The sequence below is a fragment of the Pleuronectes platessa genome, chromosome 9 (genome assembly GCF_947347685.1).
Source record: "Pleuronectes platessa chromosome 9, fPlePla1.1, whole genome shotgun sequence".
NCBI classification, from domain to species: domain Eukaryota; kingdom Metazoa; phylum Chordata; class Actinopteri; order Pleuronectiformes; family Pleuronectidae; genus Pleuronectes; species Pleuronectes platessa.
Genome location: NC_070634.1, coordinates 8,571,431 through 8,586,752, shown reverse-complemented (window position 1 = coordinate 8,586,752; position 15,322 = coordinate 8,571,431). Strand labels below are relative to the sequence as shown.

At 43.6% G+C, this 15,322-nt stretch overlaps 1 protein-coding gene across 3 annotated transcripts; it reads right to left on the bottom strand.

Annotated features, from left to right (window-relative positions):
- Positions 1–2,392: 2,392 nt before the first annotated feature.
- On the bottom strand, positions 2,393–8,878 carry LOC128448627 (uncharacterized). Of its 3 annotated transcripts, XM_053431367.1 has the most exons (8): positions 7,976–8,872; positions 6,714–6,743; positions 6,309–6,602; positions 4,296–4,595; positions 3,870–4,142; positions 3,756–3,791; positions 3,155–3,239; positions 2,393–3,026 (listed from the first exon to the last, which is right to left on the bottom strand). In XM_053431367.1, exons 1-8 carry the CDS (start codon positions 8,004–8,006, stop codon positions 2,864–2,866), a joined length of 1,212 nt encoding a protein of 403 aa, XP_053287342.1. In that variant the 5' UTR covers positions 8,007–8,872; the 3' UTR covers positions 2,393–2,863. The 3 variants fall into 3 exon arrangements, with proteins under 3 accessions (XP_053287342.1, XP_053287343.1, XP_053287344.1); XM_053431368.1 differs by lacking the exon at positions 3,756–3,791 and having other exon boundaries at positions 7,976–8,878; XM_053431369.1 differs by lacking the exon at positions 4,296–4,595 and having other exon boundaries at positions 7,976–8,876.
- Positions 8,879–15,322: the final 6,444 nt, after the last annotated feature.

The window sequence follows — 15,322 nt, the reverse complement described above, 5'->3', positions numbered from 1 at the left end:
CTGTTCATCAAAGCATCAAAGGAGGTATTGAGAGAGTGTCCCTGTCAATCAAAATAATCTTCTATTTCAAATCTTAGCATCTGGTTGCTATGGTGATAGAACCACCTACTGATGAGGAAGTTTTGCGATCATTTATTTCGGTAAATAAAGACAGGATGTTTCATTTTGGTGGACTTTTAATTGCAGCATCTGATTTTTTAATGGCTCCTGTCTTATCACCTTCTTGTCTTAGTATTAATGTGTATATATATATATATATATATATATATATATATATATATATATATATATATATATATATATATATACACATATACACATATATACACATATACACATATATATATATATATATATATATATATATACAATATATACTTACATATATGTTTATATACATATACATATGCATGTATACATACATACACATACACATTGTGTGATGGTAGAAAATGTATTTTGTTTCATTTCATTCTCTATTGTTCATTTCGTCGTGTAACTCTTAGCCGCAGTATTTCATCACAAACGAACATGTGAACATTATACAACCGAAGATATTTCCAAACGAAATTCAGACTTAAATAGTTTAAATTTATTTTACCAAGAGGTTCATGTCACACTGTATGGAGAACATTTAAGAAAAGACAATTTTCTACAACCACAAATTCCTTTGCACAGGTGTTTTGCAGCAGAAAATACCTTCATAGGTGTCTATGGATGAGAGTAACACAGCTCAGAGCTCAAACAAAACCTAAAGAATCACGGAGACGGATGACCAATTACAATACATATGACTAACTGGATATGAAATGACTTCTACATGAGGATATGAGATTTTGATCATTTTGCGCAGCCCTAGTTTTCATTGAAATGCTTGTTCTCTCACATGAAAATACTTTGTTCTTTAAAATGCACAACAATGTTTGTCTGTAGGACTTCCTGATATCTTCCTCAACAATGAATGGATACACATTCTGTTCATCCACCGACTGCCCTACCTTACACATGGCATGAGAATATGATTTTGAAGGTCAGATTTCAAAAACATCTCAGAGTTAATTTTTACTGTTTTAGATTCTTAGTACTGGAGATCCTTAACATCTTTCTGTCTAAAGTCGATTTTAGGTCTATTTAAGAAGACGTGTACTGTTTGTAGTGATCTATTAATGCAAAATGCAACAAATTGGCAGCTATAATGGTCTATCAATGAGGCCTAACTGGTTTGCCTGCTATAGAGGCTTTTGGAATATATGAACTTTATATGAACAGCATATCAACGACAATAAAGAACCAATGTCTGCTGCAGATGTTCTTTAGAAATTTGTATTATTGTACAAAGATAACAAGAAGTGTAGGAGTACCCTTTTGTACTTCATTTCTTTGTCAACATAACACACCATTCATTATGTAAGAGAAGTTTTTTATGAGATAAAATTCTGACCTGATGTTTTGACAGATTCTTCTTCAGCGTGTCTTACAGTGCAGGGCTGTAATATTAATGTTGCTCTCTGTCTTGCACCTCACGTCACCTCTCTGCTCCTCTGGTAACTCAGACCAAATGCTTTCCTGAAAATCCATGTCATATTTATACTGTATTTTAGCAAACTGTGTGCACACAGTAGCACTGGATGATCTTGAGTCTTTACTTTGTTGCTCATACTGTGACTTATATCACTCATTATAAGAGTGAAGTCCTCGCAAAGAGATGTAATCCCTGACACAGCCAATATCTTCAACATTATTAGAAATAGCTGTGTTTTTTTCTTTAAACCCCTGCTTATCAAACAAAGTGGAAAAAACTATTCTTCTCAGGTTCCTTTTCATCCTATAATCTAATAAAGAGAAGAACTGAAAATAAAATCAACTGCATTAAATTACTACCAAAGATGCAGGCTTCTAAAGGCATGCACATGTATTTATTTTACAGTAATGTGCTTCATTTAAATGATAAACAGTGTATTATATGAGGATTAATGCAGTGTGGCATGCGTCTTAATTATCTTGACAGACACATAATGGTTTCGGGTCTCTCCAAAAAAAATGTTGCATTTAAATCCAGAGCCTAAATTATCGAAGTAAATTGTGAAATTTAAAAAATCTATTTTACTCAATCAGGTGAATGGAAATATATTATCATGTGCATATAGAATATATATGTAGAGTATTTCTTTCTTTCTCTCTCTTTCTACATTTCTTGTCTGTTTGTAGTACTTTTGTGTGTCTCTCTGTAGCCATTTTGTGCCACTTCAGACTTGTGTTGTGTCTCTTAGTCTTTTTTTTGTCTGTTTGCAGTGGATTTGTGTCAAATTGTATTTTTTTGGTTAATCTTTATAATTGTTTTTAGTTTCTTGGTAGTTGTTTGTTCTGCCTTAAAATATATAAAACAAGCACGACGATTTCTATGACTTTTATAACTTCAGACGACAAGAAATAGCAAATAATGATTCAAAGGGAGCAAACAACATGGAACCTCGAACAAACACAGGAGAAATGATACATGTAAAATGATTTAGAACAGTCAATTATATTAATGATTAGATAATAAGATATAACTAATACGATTCTTAGTTTCAAAATGTACTCAAAGGAGGGACGTTTAAATATGCAAAAGTATTGACATTGACAAATGTGACAGATGAAACGATAACATTTGTATTGGAAGCTATCCAAACTGCACCATCAGCAAATGTAGTCATACTTATAAATACTAAACATCTCATTTAATTCAATTAAAAAATTTATCAGGCAGCACTATTTTGACATGTGACCATCAAATACTACAAATTGCAGCACTGACTGAGCTTTCTCATAGGTTTGACCCTGTAGTTAATACTTTCTCTGGGCTTCAGAAGAGAGTTTCCCTTTAAGTGCCACAATAAGAATCCTTTTCCAACAGGTTGGACATCTCCATCCAGGACAGGTCCCACTGCACCTCCGTCACATCCAGCTTGGTCGCAGGAAGCACCCCTGCTGGAACTTCCTGTTTGGAAACTGGCCAGCAGCTCCAAGTGCAGAACTTCTGGTACCTTCAAGAAAATAAAAAAAAAGAAAAGAAAACAGGCAGTGAATCATTTACTTCACCACCTGTTGGGCTTGTCGTTCATGCAGTAGAAAGTAGGAAGTCAAGACGGATGAAGATTTTATAAATACTAACCTGTAGTGACAAACGAGCCAAACAGTCAAAGGAATGACGATCAGAAGTAGAATCCCACATGAAGCAATGATCCATTTCCAGGACCCTGATCAAGACGACATAATACTTGTTTAAATAAATAAAAACTGTTATAATAACAACAACAATTGGATTTCCAATCAACTTGGCGGACAGATGTGGTAAGTGTCAGGAAAGGACCCACTGTGTTTTGGTATTAAGCTGATCTAGCCATTTTTTATCTCTTTCTTTAACATTGTGCTTTTAAAACGTTTTCCAAGGGAATAATTCTTGGACCTTAATGAATAAAATCTGCCGCATGTAGAAGACCGATATCTATGAGTGTGTGAAATTTGGTGCGGCTTGATTGTATTTAAGGGGACTGCTGGGCCTTGGTGAATATGCGCTCTACTGAGTTCCATTCTAGTTTCTTTCATCTCATTAGATCCTGAGGGATCTTCCTGATGAAATTATACCTTGATGAAAAGACAGAGCAGGAGGAGAACCTGGCAACCAAAAGGATTCACTCAATAATGGAAAATGTGTTGATTAATATTGAGTATTTCCTCCAAACCAAGTAGATGTATATAAATAAGAAAAATACCAGTGGAGGCTGGAGTCTCCTCTGATGTGAAGTTTCCTAAAAGACACAACAATTGATATGTGACACTGATCCACTTCTATAGAACACACAGCAGAGTGATGATGTTCAGCTGACCTCTGTCCGGTCTCACTGATAACCAGCTCTCTGGACTCTGCAGCTGTCTGTCGTGGGACGCACACCTGTAGAAGCCTTCATCTTCCCGTGTCACATTCTTAAGAGTCATCTTTATGACTCGGTCTGAACCGGACGAACTGTTAGAGTCAATCAATGCTCCGTTTTTAAAGAAGCTGGTTTGTTTGTGTTCGCCGCTCTGATACTGACAACACAAGGTGACATCGTCACCCGTAAACACAGGGGAGGCTTGGGTCTTCAGAATGATGTCGCCATCTGTGGGAGAAAAATAGAAGGCAAGATTGAACTCCTACTTCTTTTATGTTACCTTTGTATTAAATACAGTCCTATTTAATCCTCAGTGCTACACAGAAGTCGGTGGTTTCTTCCTGAGTTTGTCCTGAAACTTCTCTGTTACACAAGACTCACAGCTTACTGTAATGTTGACTGCGTTGCTGGGGCCCCTGGCGCCCTCACACCAGTACACTCCACTGGTCCCACTGGCAGCAGTGAGCACAAATGCTTCAGACTTGTAAGGGCTCATGCTACCTCCTGGTGGTGAATAGTGAACGGTGAGGTTTGAGGTCCCTGCTTTTAGGTCAGGAGAGAAATGCACCAGCTTCCACCCTGAGGAGTTAGTCTGAGATGTGAGGCACTGCAGAGTGAAACACTCCCCACTGAACATCTGTCTGGTGTCAGGAGTCAGAGAGAGCGAGGGAGGGGGCAACTCTAGGACAGAGGTTGATAGAGAGAAAAAGAAAAGAGGAGAGAAGATGAGAGAAGCAACAGAAACAGTCTGAGATTGAGGCTTTTCAGACGTATCCTGGTTTGACGAATGGTCAATCTGACCAATAACTGAAATAGCCACATATCTTGACAAAATGTCAGAAACAACACAAAAACAGAGATGTGTTTGGCATAGGCAGAAAGTTTGGACAACCAATCAGGGATGAGTAAATTCATATGAAAGCAATCCATGGATGTGTCTGCCATTGTTACCTCTGCCGAGGTCAGAGGTCATGTTTTCACCCCTGTCTGTTTGTTTGTAAGGAAAATAACACAAGAACAACCCAACAGATTTGCAGGGAACTTGGTGGAACAATTTGGTTTGAGTCATAGAAGAAGCCATTATATTTGGATCTTCCTGTAACATTTTGAGATTCTACGTTTTTCAACACTTTCACCATTTTCCAAGGGAGCAATCTTGAAGAAAAAAGATCTGGCACATTTATGGCACTAATATCTATGAGTGAGTGTAGCAGCTTGATTGAATTTAAGGGGACTGATGGGCCTTGGCGGAGGTGCGCTCCACCGAATGCCCTTGTAGTTTTAACTGTAAATCTCCGCTGTCTGTGAAACTTGTGCTCTCACTTAATGTGATTTGCCTTCAGCTGCACTCTAATCTCCATACTTGCTCGACTGTAGTCTCTAAAATCACCTGTGCCTACACTTCACTAACAAGTATACATTTAGGAAACACCCCTTCTCATGTGATAATCTGTCAAACCCAGTCAACATGAATTTCTCCAGTAGGGGTCAGATTGCCTATTTAATTCCTACATGAACAACATAAAACCATCAATGTATCTAATGTTAGCATGCTTTTGTTTGCTCCTCGGCAACAGCTGTGTCCTGCTCACTGTTGTTAAAGCAGGAGAAGGGCTTCACATCTCACAGTGATGACATAAGATTTTATAATAATGAGACATCAATATGTCTCATTATTATAAAATTACTCAATGTCAATACATTGAGTAATAAAAGGTAGTAAAATATGATGACTTGCCCTTATAATAACCTTGCTGGTGCAAGGACACTAATACTTTTAAAGGTAATGGTAGATGGCTCTCTGATTGGTTTATTGCATGTTATGCCAAAAACAAACCTCTGAATAGTAAAGAGACATACAAATATACAGATACAAATCAGCAACATTTTGTAATAAATCATGTACTCCAGTGAGAGTTGTGTCTGTTTTTGGATTCAATGTTTGGCAAAAAAAATTTATGACTGATGAAGATATCCTATTGATAATTAATGTACATTATTTTTGACAGTTTTACATTTTGAGATTGACCTGTCCGGGGTGTACCCTCTCACCTAATGTCAGCTAGGGTTCGCTCCAGGGACCCTCAAAGGGGTTTTCAACATTGTATTGTTGCTAAACACAATCAGTCATGAAGCCAAAATAAGCTTAAATGAATAAACACATTTTTGAAAAATCTTCTGACAATTTTCTGATCAATTAGAAATAGTATAAACCAGGTTTTTACCCATGATAGGGAGGAGTGACAGAGGCTGTTTTGAGGAAAATAAGAGCCTCTATGTGTCTCTGCATTAGTCAGTTTGAGAATACACAACCTCTGTACTCATCTGATTTGTCCTGTGCAAAGCAGAAACCTGATGTTGGCTGCAGAGGCTGCAGTCGTGGCTGCTGCTCACCTGACACTCCGAGCGAGACCAGCCGGGCCTTTAGCTCAAACTCAGTCCGGTTCTCCCGACACTCGGCTTGGCACCAGTACCTGTCGGCGTACTCCTGTGTTACCGCTGTGATGAAGTAGCTGTCACCAGAGACCAGGTGCCTGGGGGTGGCAGCCCTGTGTGGTTTGGACCTGAACCACCGGTAGCTCTTCACGAAAGCAGCGAGGGACTCCACTGTGCACTGCAGGAGCACACTCTCACCCAGGTAGATGTTTGGCCCTGGAGGCTTCACAGAGACACTGGCCTCCAGAGATCCTGCAGGAACAGGGGAGGCTACATTATGGGCTTTTGCATGCCGGTGTCAAATACTAGTACTGTATCTGTGTGTCAGACAGGTGGACCCTGATTCATCATGTCTGCCAGTACCTTTAAATGCAGCAACATGGGGAACTACACCTGAAACACAGAGAAATTATTTTACACAAACACAACTCATATCATCACATTCTGCCACATCTGTGACATTGTGTTTGAAGAATGTTCAGTCTAATATGTGGCCATCAGGAGAAAAATACATCTTGGACTGAGATGAAAATGTCGACCCTTACATCTTCTCGGATAATATACTGCAGTGTTTGACAACTGAGTCAATCTTGGTTCAAATAACCAATAGATCATTTTGATAATTTGCATTTATTATTTCAAAGTAAAAGCACTACGTTCATATTGTTGCTGTAATGTTTTATATCGAGCTGAATTACAGAGCTTAATTTTGAAAAATTGTGAACTTGGGTCTGAAGATTGTGGGAAAAAAACAGTCAATGACGCACAATGCCCTCATTAAAGGTACCAGGTAGGATGAACACAACATTTTCTAACTTCACTCGGCTTAAAAACAGCTCTGCACACAACTCCCAGCACCCAAACATAAAAAAACTGACTTTGAGGAGGACTCACAAGGATTGATTTTAGTAGTAAAGAAGAAGTAACACCACAGCCGGCTCTGATGGTTTTGAGCCTCCAGCAGAAAGTCAGTCATGGTTCACCGCTGAGTTTGGATTATATAACCAAAACAATATAAAGTAAAAAAAATAAGAGTTAATCCCTACATACTAGCAGTCTATGATGCTTTGAAGTCACATACCATCCGAGCCAACACACACACACACACACACACACACACACGGTAATGTTACTGCCACACAGTGCAACAGAGAGGAGAATTTCCTAGTCCTTAATGAGACTGTTTAGACGGCTATCATCCCCATGGGAACAAAAGGAATGTGCACACATTTTCCTGTATTTTCATTCACACTCACACACATCCACACAGTACAGTCGTACAGTTAACATCGACATAACTCATGGCTGTCGTGGAGGGAGCAGTCATCACGGTGATTTGACAGACCTGTCCAAATCATTTACATGAGCCTTGTTCACATCCTGGCTGGTGCACATCATTTAAAATTGTTTCACCTTTTGAATCTCCCAGCTGCTCAGTAAAAGCCCAGTAAAATTATAACTCAGCTCACCACACAAATGCATCAAATAACAGAGCACAGCTTTGAGTTGACGTTAGCTCTGACAACTTAATGTAGACACATGTTTTTATATAAGAAACCTGGATTTTCTTCTTTTCTTTCAGTAGAGGCCTCGTCAGTAAGTCACATTTTATCTGTGGTACTCACCCAGCAGTGAAGACAAAAAGATGATGTTCATTCTGATGAAACTTTAAAATCCAAGGTTAAATGTGCCACTCCTCTTCTTTTTCTTTTAAAGAGAATGTGACAATAGTTGATTTGGAGATGTCCAGCACTGAAAGGGATGTAGCCTCTATTTCAGAAGTCCAGAGCAGGTTTTACATGGAAACTATGAAACGGAGAGTAATAGCCCTGAGGAGGAGTTTTATCTGACAAACATAGTAAATTACAGACAGAGATGGTCATCTTGGTGGAGGCTTTTCCTTCCTCTGTCCAGCAGTTAATAGGCGGAGCAATCAGACCACAGAATAGAGTAATAGGCAGATTTCAAACCAGACTGTAATGAGTTCTACTCCTTCCCCATAAAAAACTAAATCACTTGTGACCTCACAAAAATGTTCTACTATTGCGAAAGTACTTATTCACTTTCCCCTTTTTCTTTGCTTTGACTTCTGTCTGCTTCATGCGTCCTGCTCATGCTAAATCCATCTACTTGTTTTAGTGCTTGTTGTATTTTATTATCCCCTGTTCTGCTCTATTTATATCCTGCTCTTCTTTCCAGCACATGCTGTTGATGCTTCTTTTCTCCTCTTTGGCGATAATTCATTTTATTCAGTATAGTCCAATCAGATACAGTCAATTAAAGTTTCGTTAAATGAAACGATGAGAACCACAAACCACAGTCAGTTTAATTATTGTCCTGCGAGTGGCACATTACTTTGCTCCAGTCTGAAATATTTCAACAAATATGGGAAGGATTGCCATATTTGTGGCCTCTGCAGACACGGAGTGGGAGTTGATGGGTAGTGGAACAAAGTTTATTGCTTGTGAGGCAGGAGTTGGCTGGAGAGGCAGGGTGCTGGCTGGCTTGAAGGTCCTGGCAGGTTGGAGGACGAAGAGCCGAGCAGGAAGGCACAAAAGCGTTCTGGCCGGGTGGGATGAAAGAGCGTTGCAGGGAGTTTTTCTTAAGAGAGGAGTTGAGGGACGAATTGGCCGCTCGGGATGAGACCTCCTCACTAGACGAGTTAATTTCTTTAGCTATTCGTTTAGATTCTCGTCTCCACGAGCGGCGCAGGGAGAGATTAGGGAAAGTTAGTCTCACCCCTCCCATGATTCAGAGTATGAATCCCCCTCAGTGGGGGCTTGTGCCTCCTCCATCTACTCCTTCATGTCCCGACAGGAGGCTTTCCCGGACCGCTTTTCCGTCCTCCGGTCCCGATGAACCCATGCAGCTAGGAAGGACCAGACTCACTCCACGGGAGCGTCAACGTCGCCAGCGCCATGGTCTCTGCCTTTACTGCGGGCAGGACGGACACCTGCAAATGCACTGCCTGCTTCTGCTAAAAGGGGGGGGCTCACCGATCACTGGAGGAGCGTTGGTGAGCCTGTCCTCTGTTTGTTCATCTCCTTCCCGTTTGACTGTTAAGGGGACTGTTTCGTGGGATCAGTCCTCCCGTTCCCTGTCCATTTTAGTGGACTCAGGGGCCGATGACAAATTTATCGACTCTAGTTTTGCTTCTCAGGCAAAGATCCCCTGCCAGCTTCTTTCTCACCCTAAGAGGGTTTTTGCTTTAGATGGCAGGCTGTTAGCTCAGGTCAACCACCGCACGGCGCCTGTTAACCTGATGCTATCCGGTAACCACCGGGAGATTATTTCTTTTTTTCTAATTCCTTCTCCGGCTTCCCCTATAGTGCTAGGGCTTCCTTGGTTGAAGTTGCATAACCCACAGATTGACTGGTCCTCCGTCTCCATTTTCAACTGGAGTCTTTTCTGTCATTCTCATTGTTTACATTCCGCCATCCCGTCAACCATGTCTTCAACACCGTCACCCCCCAAACCAGTGGACGTCAGCTCTGTGCCCTCAGTCTATCATCACCTCCGGGAGGTGTTTAGCAAGGACCGCGCTCTTTCTCTTCCCCCTCACAGACCTTATGACTGCTCCATTGACTTAATTCCAGACGCTCCTTATTCTTCCAGTAAATTGTATAATTGATCTAAGCCAGAAAGAGTGGCCATGGAGACATATATTACTGACTCCTTGGCCACTGGACTAATTCGATCTTAGTCTTCTCCGCTAGGGGCGGGTTTTTTTATTGTAGAAAAGAAGGAGAAGTCGCTGCGCCCCTGTATTGACTTTCGGGGTCTCAATGACATTACTGTTAAGAACAGATACCCCCTTCCGCTTATAGACTCGGCGTTCGGACCCCTTCATGAGGCCTCTATCTTTACGAAGTTGGGTCTTCGAAACGCTTATCACCTAGTAAGAATCAAGAAAGGAGACGAGTGGAAGACTGGGTTTAACACACCTCTGGGACATTTCGAATACTTGGTGATGCCCTTTGGTCTCACAAATGCACCTGCGGTTTTCCAAAACCTTATTAATGACGTGCTACGGGACATGTTGAACTGTTTTGTGTTTGTTTATTTAGACGATATTTTGATTTTCTCTCGCAATCTCCAGGAGCATGTGCAACATGTTAGTTTAGTCCTTAAACGACTCCTGGAGAATCGTTTATATGTTAAGGCGGAGAAGTGTGAGTTTCATGTGTCTTCTGTTAGTTTTTTGGGTTTCATTGTGGAGAAGGGGCAAATCAAGACCGACCCTGCCAAGGTTATGGCAGTGGCCGACTGGCCTACTCCCACATCAAGGAAGCAGCTACAGAGGTTTCTCGGGTTTGCTAATTTCTACCGCAGGTTTATCCGGAACTATAGCAGAGTTGCCACACCCCTTACGCAATTAACTTCTGTTAAAGTGCCATTTGTGTGGTCCCCTGTGGCCGAGGCTTCATTTGCTAAATTGAAATTGTTATTTTCTTCTGCACCTGTCCTTATTCACCCTGACCCCGCGCTACAGTTTATTGTGGAGGTGGATGCTTCTGACTCCGGGGTGGGAGCTGTTCTTTCACAGCGCTCCTCGGCTGATCAGAAGCAGCACCCGTGTGCTTTTTTCTCCCGCCAGCTCTCTCCAGCAGAGAGGAACTATGACGTGGGGAATCGGGAGCTGCTGGCGGTCGTCCTGGCTCTGCAGGAGTGGAGGCACTGGCTTGAGGGATCCACTCATCCTTTCATTGTGTGGTCGGATCACAAGAACCTCTCCTACCTCAGATCGGCTCGGAGGCTCAACTCACGCCAGGCCCGGTGGGCCTTGTTCCTGGGGCGGTTTCAATTCACCCTCACCTATCGCCCAGGATCCAAGAACGTCAAACCGGACGCGCTGTCACGCCAGTTTGCTCTCCCGGTTGAGGACACCGCTGGAAGCACCATCTTGCCATCTGCCTGTGTGGTTGAAGCAGCTGGGTGGGAGATCGAGGGTGTGGTCCAGGGGGCCCAGAGGGACCAGCCGCACCCGCCGGTTCAACAGGGTTGTCCTCCGGACAGGTTGTTTGTTCCTGAGGTGGTGAGATCTCCTGTCCTGCAATGGGGACACACCTCCCGGATCGCCTGCCACCCTGGTTTTCGTAGAACACTGGCCCTCCTGCAACAACGGTTCTGGTGGCCTTCCATGACAACGGATACCAGGGAATTCGTTGCTGCCTGTTCCGTCTGCGCCCGGAGCAAAGCCTCACATCAAGCCCCCGCCGGATTGCTGCGCCCCCTTCCCATCCCTCACCGCCCTTGGTCGCATGTGGCGGTCGACTTCGTCACTGGCTTACCTCCCTCGGAAGGCAACACCGTGATACTGACCGTGGTTGACCGGTTCTCCAAGGCAGCCCACTTCGTCCCTCTTTCCAAGCTACCTTCCGCACTGGAAACTGCCAATCTGCTGGTTACCCACGTCTTCCGCCTTCATGGCATCCCTATGGATATCGTCTCTGATAGGGGTCCGCAGTTTTCCGCCAGAACGTGGAGGGCGTTCTGCCAGGCGTTGGAGGCGTCAGCCAGCCTTTCATCGGGGTACCATCCTCAGTCCAACGGCCAGACGGAACGGGCAAACCAGGATCTGGGGCGGCCCTGCGTTGTGTCACTGCTCGACATCCTGCTTCCTTGGCCACACACCTCGCCTGGATTGAATATGCTCACAACTCCCTGGTCTGCTCCGCCACAGGTGTGTCTCCTTTCATGGCAGCTAATGGTTTCCAGCCTCCTCTGTTCCCTTCTCAGGAGACTGGCGTGGCAGTGCCATCCGTGGAGGAACATCTCCGTGATCGGCACCGCACCCCGGCCCCGGACTACCAGCCGGGACAGATGGTCTGGTTATCATCCCGGGATCTGCCCCTCCAGACTGAGTCCCGTAAACTGACACCAAGGTATATTGGGCCATTCGAGGTTGACCGGATCATTAACCCTTCTGCTATAAGACTCAAACTCCCCCTGTCGCTAAGGATTCACCCCACTTTTCATGTCTTTCTCCTCAAGCCAGTGTCCACCAGTCCACTAAACCCTCCTGCAGAGCTCCCCCCACCCCCCCTTGACATTGATGACCACCCGGCGTACACAGTTAATAGGGTGTTGGACGTACGCCAGCGTGGTCGAGGCTACCAATACCTCGTGGACTGGGAGGGTTACGGTCCAGAGGAGAGACAGTGGATTTCTCGTTCCCTCATCATGGACCCGTCTATTTTGAATGACTTTAATGAACGTTTCCCGGACAAGCCGGGTCGGCCGCCAGGGGGCGTCCCTTGAGGGGGGGGTACTGTGGTGATTGTGTTGTTGTGTTTATAGTTTGTTGCTGTGTCGTCTCCTGCCTTTCTGTGTTCTCCCTGTGTGTTGTGTGTGGCAGGGGGCGTGGCTGGTTGGTGACTGCAGCAGGATGAGGCACACCTGCCTCAATCCCCATAATCATCCCTGCAATATAAGCCTGGTCGTCTCGTCACTTCGACGGCAGATTATTCCGTCTTCTATGGTAGCTAGTCGCAGCCTGTACGCTCCACTTTCGCTTCACCTGGAATTATTCTAACCGTTACACGCTTTTTGCTCCAGAACGCTTGTGTGCCTTCCTGCTCGGCTCTTCGTCCTCCAACCTGCCAGGACCTTCAAGCCAGCCAGCACCCTGCCTCTCCAGCCAACTCCTGCCTCACAAGCAATAAACTTTGTTCCACTACCTATCAACTCCCACTCCGTGTCTGCTTTGGGGTCCGAACCTTACTTAAACCGTAACATTGACGACACATATCTACACATTATGTGTGTAGGGCCGACAAAGTCCCTCTTTAAACTATTAGTACTGTAACCATCACTCCCACTCATCGACTCTAGATAAAGATAGACGACATAACAGCTTGCGAAATGTGGAAACGTGTCTCTATCACCACCTGATGGCTGGCTGCAGTATATATCATAAATCCCACCTACTCCTTGTTAATATACAGGACATGGACCAAAGAATACATTCAAAGCACACGTCAAATTAATCAGAGATGGTTTCTGTCATTTTGGATCGTTCTCATCAGACTGATGTTTGTTGAAGTGCTGGTTATTTATCATAACAGGGTGAAAAAAAACGTCACTCAGTGACATGTGATTCGTCCAGCACATGTATCAGTTAGACAAGGGGTTCTAAAACTTTTGCAAGATGGGCCCCCCCAAAGCTGGTTAGGGATAGTTGCCCCCCCCCCCCCGCGCTGCTCGCCCTCAACTACACCACAATATATTGATAGATGGATAGCTTGGGGAAGTGCTATGCTTGGAGATGGTGCATTGTTGTTGCTGGAGGCCATCACGTTTACCTTTTAAAGAAGTCCACAGGCTTCTCTTTCAAGTCGGGGTGTTTGGTGTCGAGGTGCCTTTTTAATTTGCATGGCTTCATGCTGTCATTTGCCAGCACCTCGGCACACAAAACACACTGAGGACTTTGCGCAGTCGTGACAGTGACACCAAACTGCAAATAGCTCTCGTCATATTTGCGAAGCTTTGGCTTCTTCGCAACTGGCGCATCGATTGCCTGACTTTTACGAATCAGAAACTTGTCCATAGTTGTGTTTGTTTGCTGATACAGTGTGTGTGATGTTAATAAAGTTCTAATTGCAACGTCATGGTCTTGTGAGTGTGTTTGTATGTGTGGCTGTGAGCGACTTGCACACGAATAATGAATAAGGCTGTGCTAGGCGATGGTTCCTAACAAAACGAACAGTACACAATGTAGACAGGGACAGCACAGAATAGTATTCAAGTGCTGGTGTTTTATTTGTTGCAACATGGTGGATGATTGAAGATGTAAAGGTAGGTGTTAAGGAGAAAAGGGCTATTTGCAGTTGGAAGAAGTTAGCTAGCTAGAAGGCTAGCTCTTGGAGCTATGAGCTTTCTAAAAAAGACTGTGGAGCAAATTACTCCTTAGATTAGGCTACGAATAGGCCTGCTGCAAGTGCAGGAAGGTATTACTAAGGAAGGAGTGATTCTTTAAAAAGACTGTTTATAAAGCAATGAATATCTGAATGATAGAGGAAACAAGAGCAATCGCACAAACTCTGCAGGGTGTCGTCTCAGTGAGGGTGAGCGCTGACCATGCCTGCAGTTACTTTTATACTCGGAAGCGTACGTGCAACTCGCGTTCAAATGATACCACTCCTCTTTTGATTGGTGGATCAGGAACGAAACAGTATTTGATTTGTTTGTGTAAGTCCAGCCCCTAGCATTTCGCCACTGAGGGAGCTTTCACTAACCAGTAACAGGTCGTCTGTGACATTGCGCCCCCCCTGGAGAGTGCCCCCCCCCTCACTTTTAGAACCACTGAGTTAGACTCCAAATATGCAAGATGGCAGCGTTCATATCCAGGATATCTTGGCTTCTTCTCTGGATAGTATAGGAAGAAGTGGAGACGTGTCGTCCATCTTTATATCTATTGTCCTACTGTTCATTGGTGATTTAAGTAGAAATATTAGCCCTTATAAAGTTGTTGAAAGTATTGTAGTGATCAGTAAGCCGGTTGGTCTGATTGGACAACATGTCGCAGGGGCTCATGGGACTGTTGTGTTGGTGTTTTGGTGATGTGTAGCTGTTTTGACGGATATATGGTTAATGCTGTTAAATAACTCATCAGGCTTGTTGTCGTGAAGTATTGAAAAAAAAATACCTCAGTGCAAACCTCTTCATTCTCACATATCCTCGCAACAGTATCTTTCAGATGAGCAGTGTTAGTTCAAACATTTCTGTTAGGACCTAAATATTAATCTTATAATCTAGCATAATAAACTATTTTTGGTAACAGTACTGAAGCAGCATCAGTTTCAGTGTTCATTGCACCTTGTCAACTTTTTATTCCTTTTAGAGCAAAACCACATCCTCTGTGGTTTGGGTTGAGCTCCGTTTTCTCAGGTAAGTTACAACTACAGCTGCCAGCAGGTCCCTGAGAGCGATCCCCGCCCACTTCCCCACCTCATCCCTGCCTCCATCCCTCC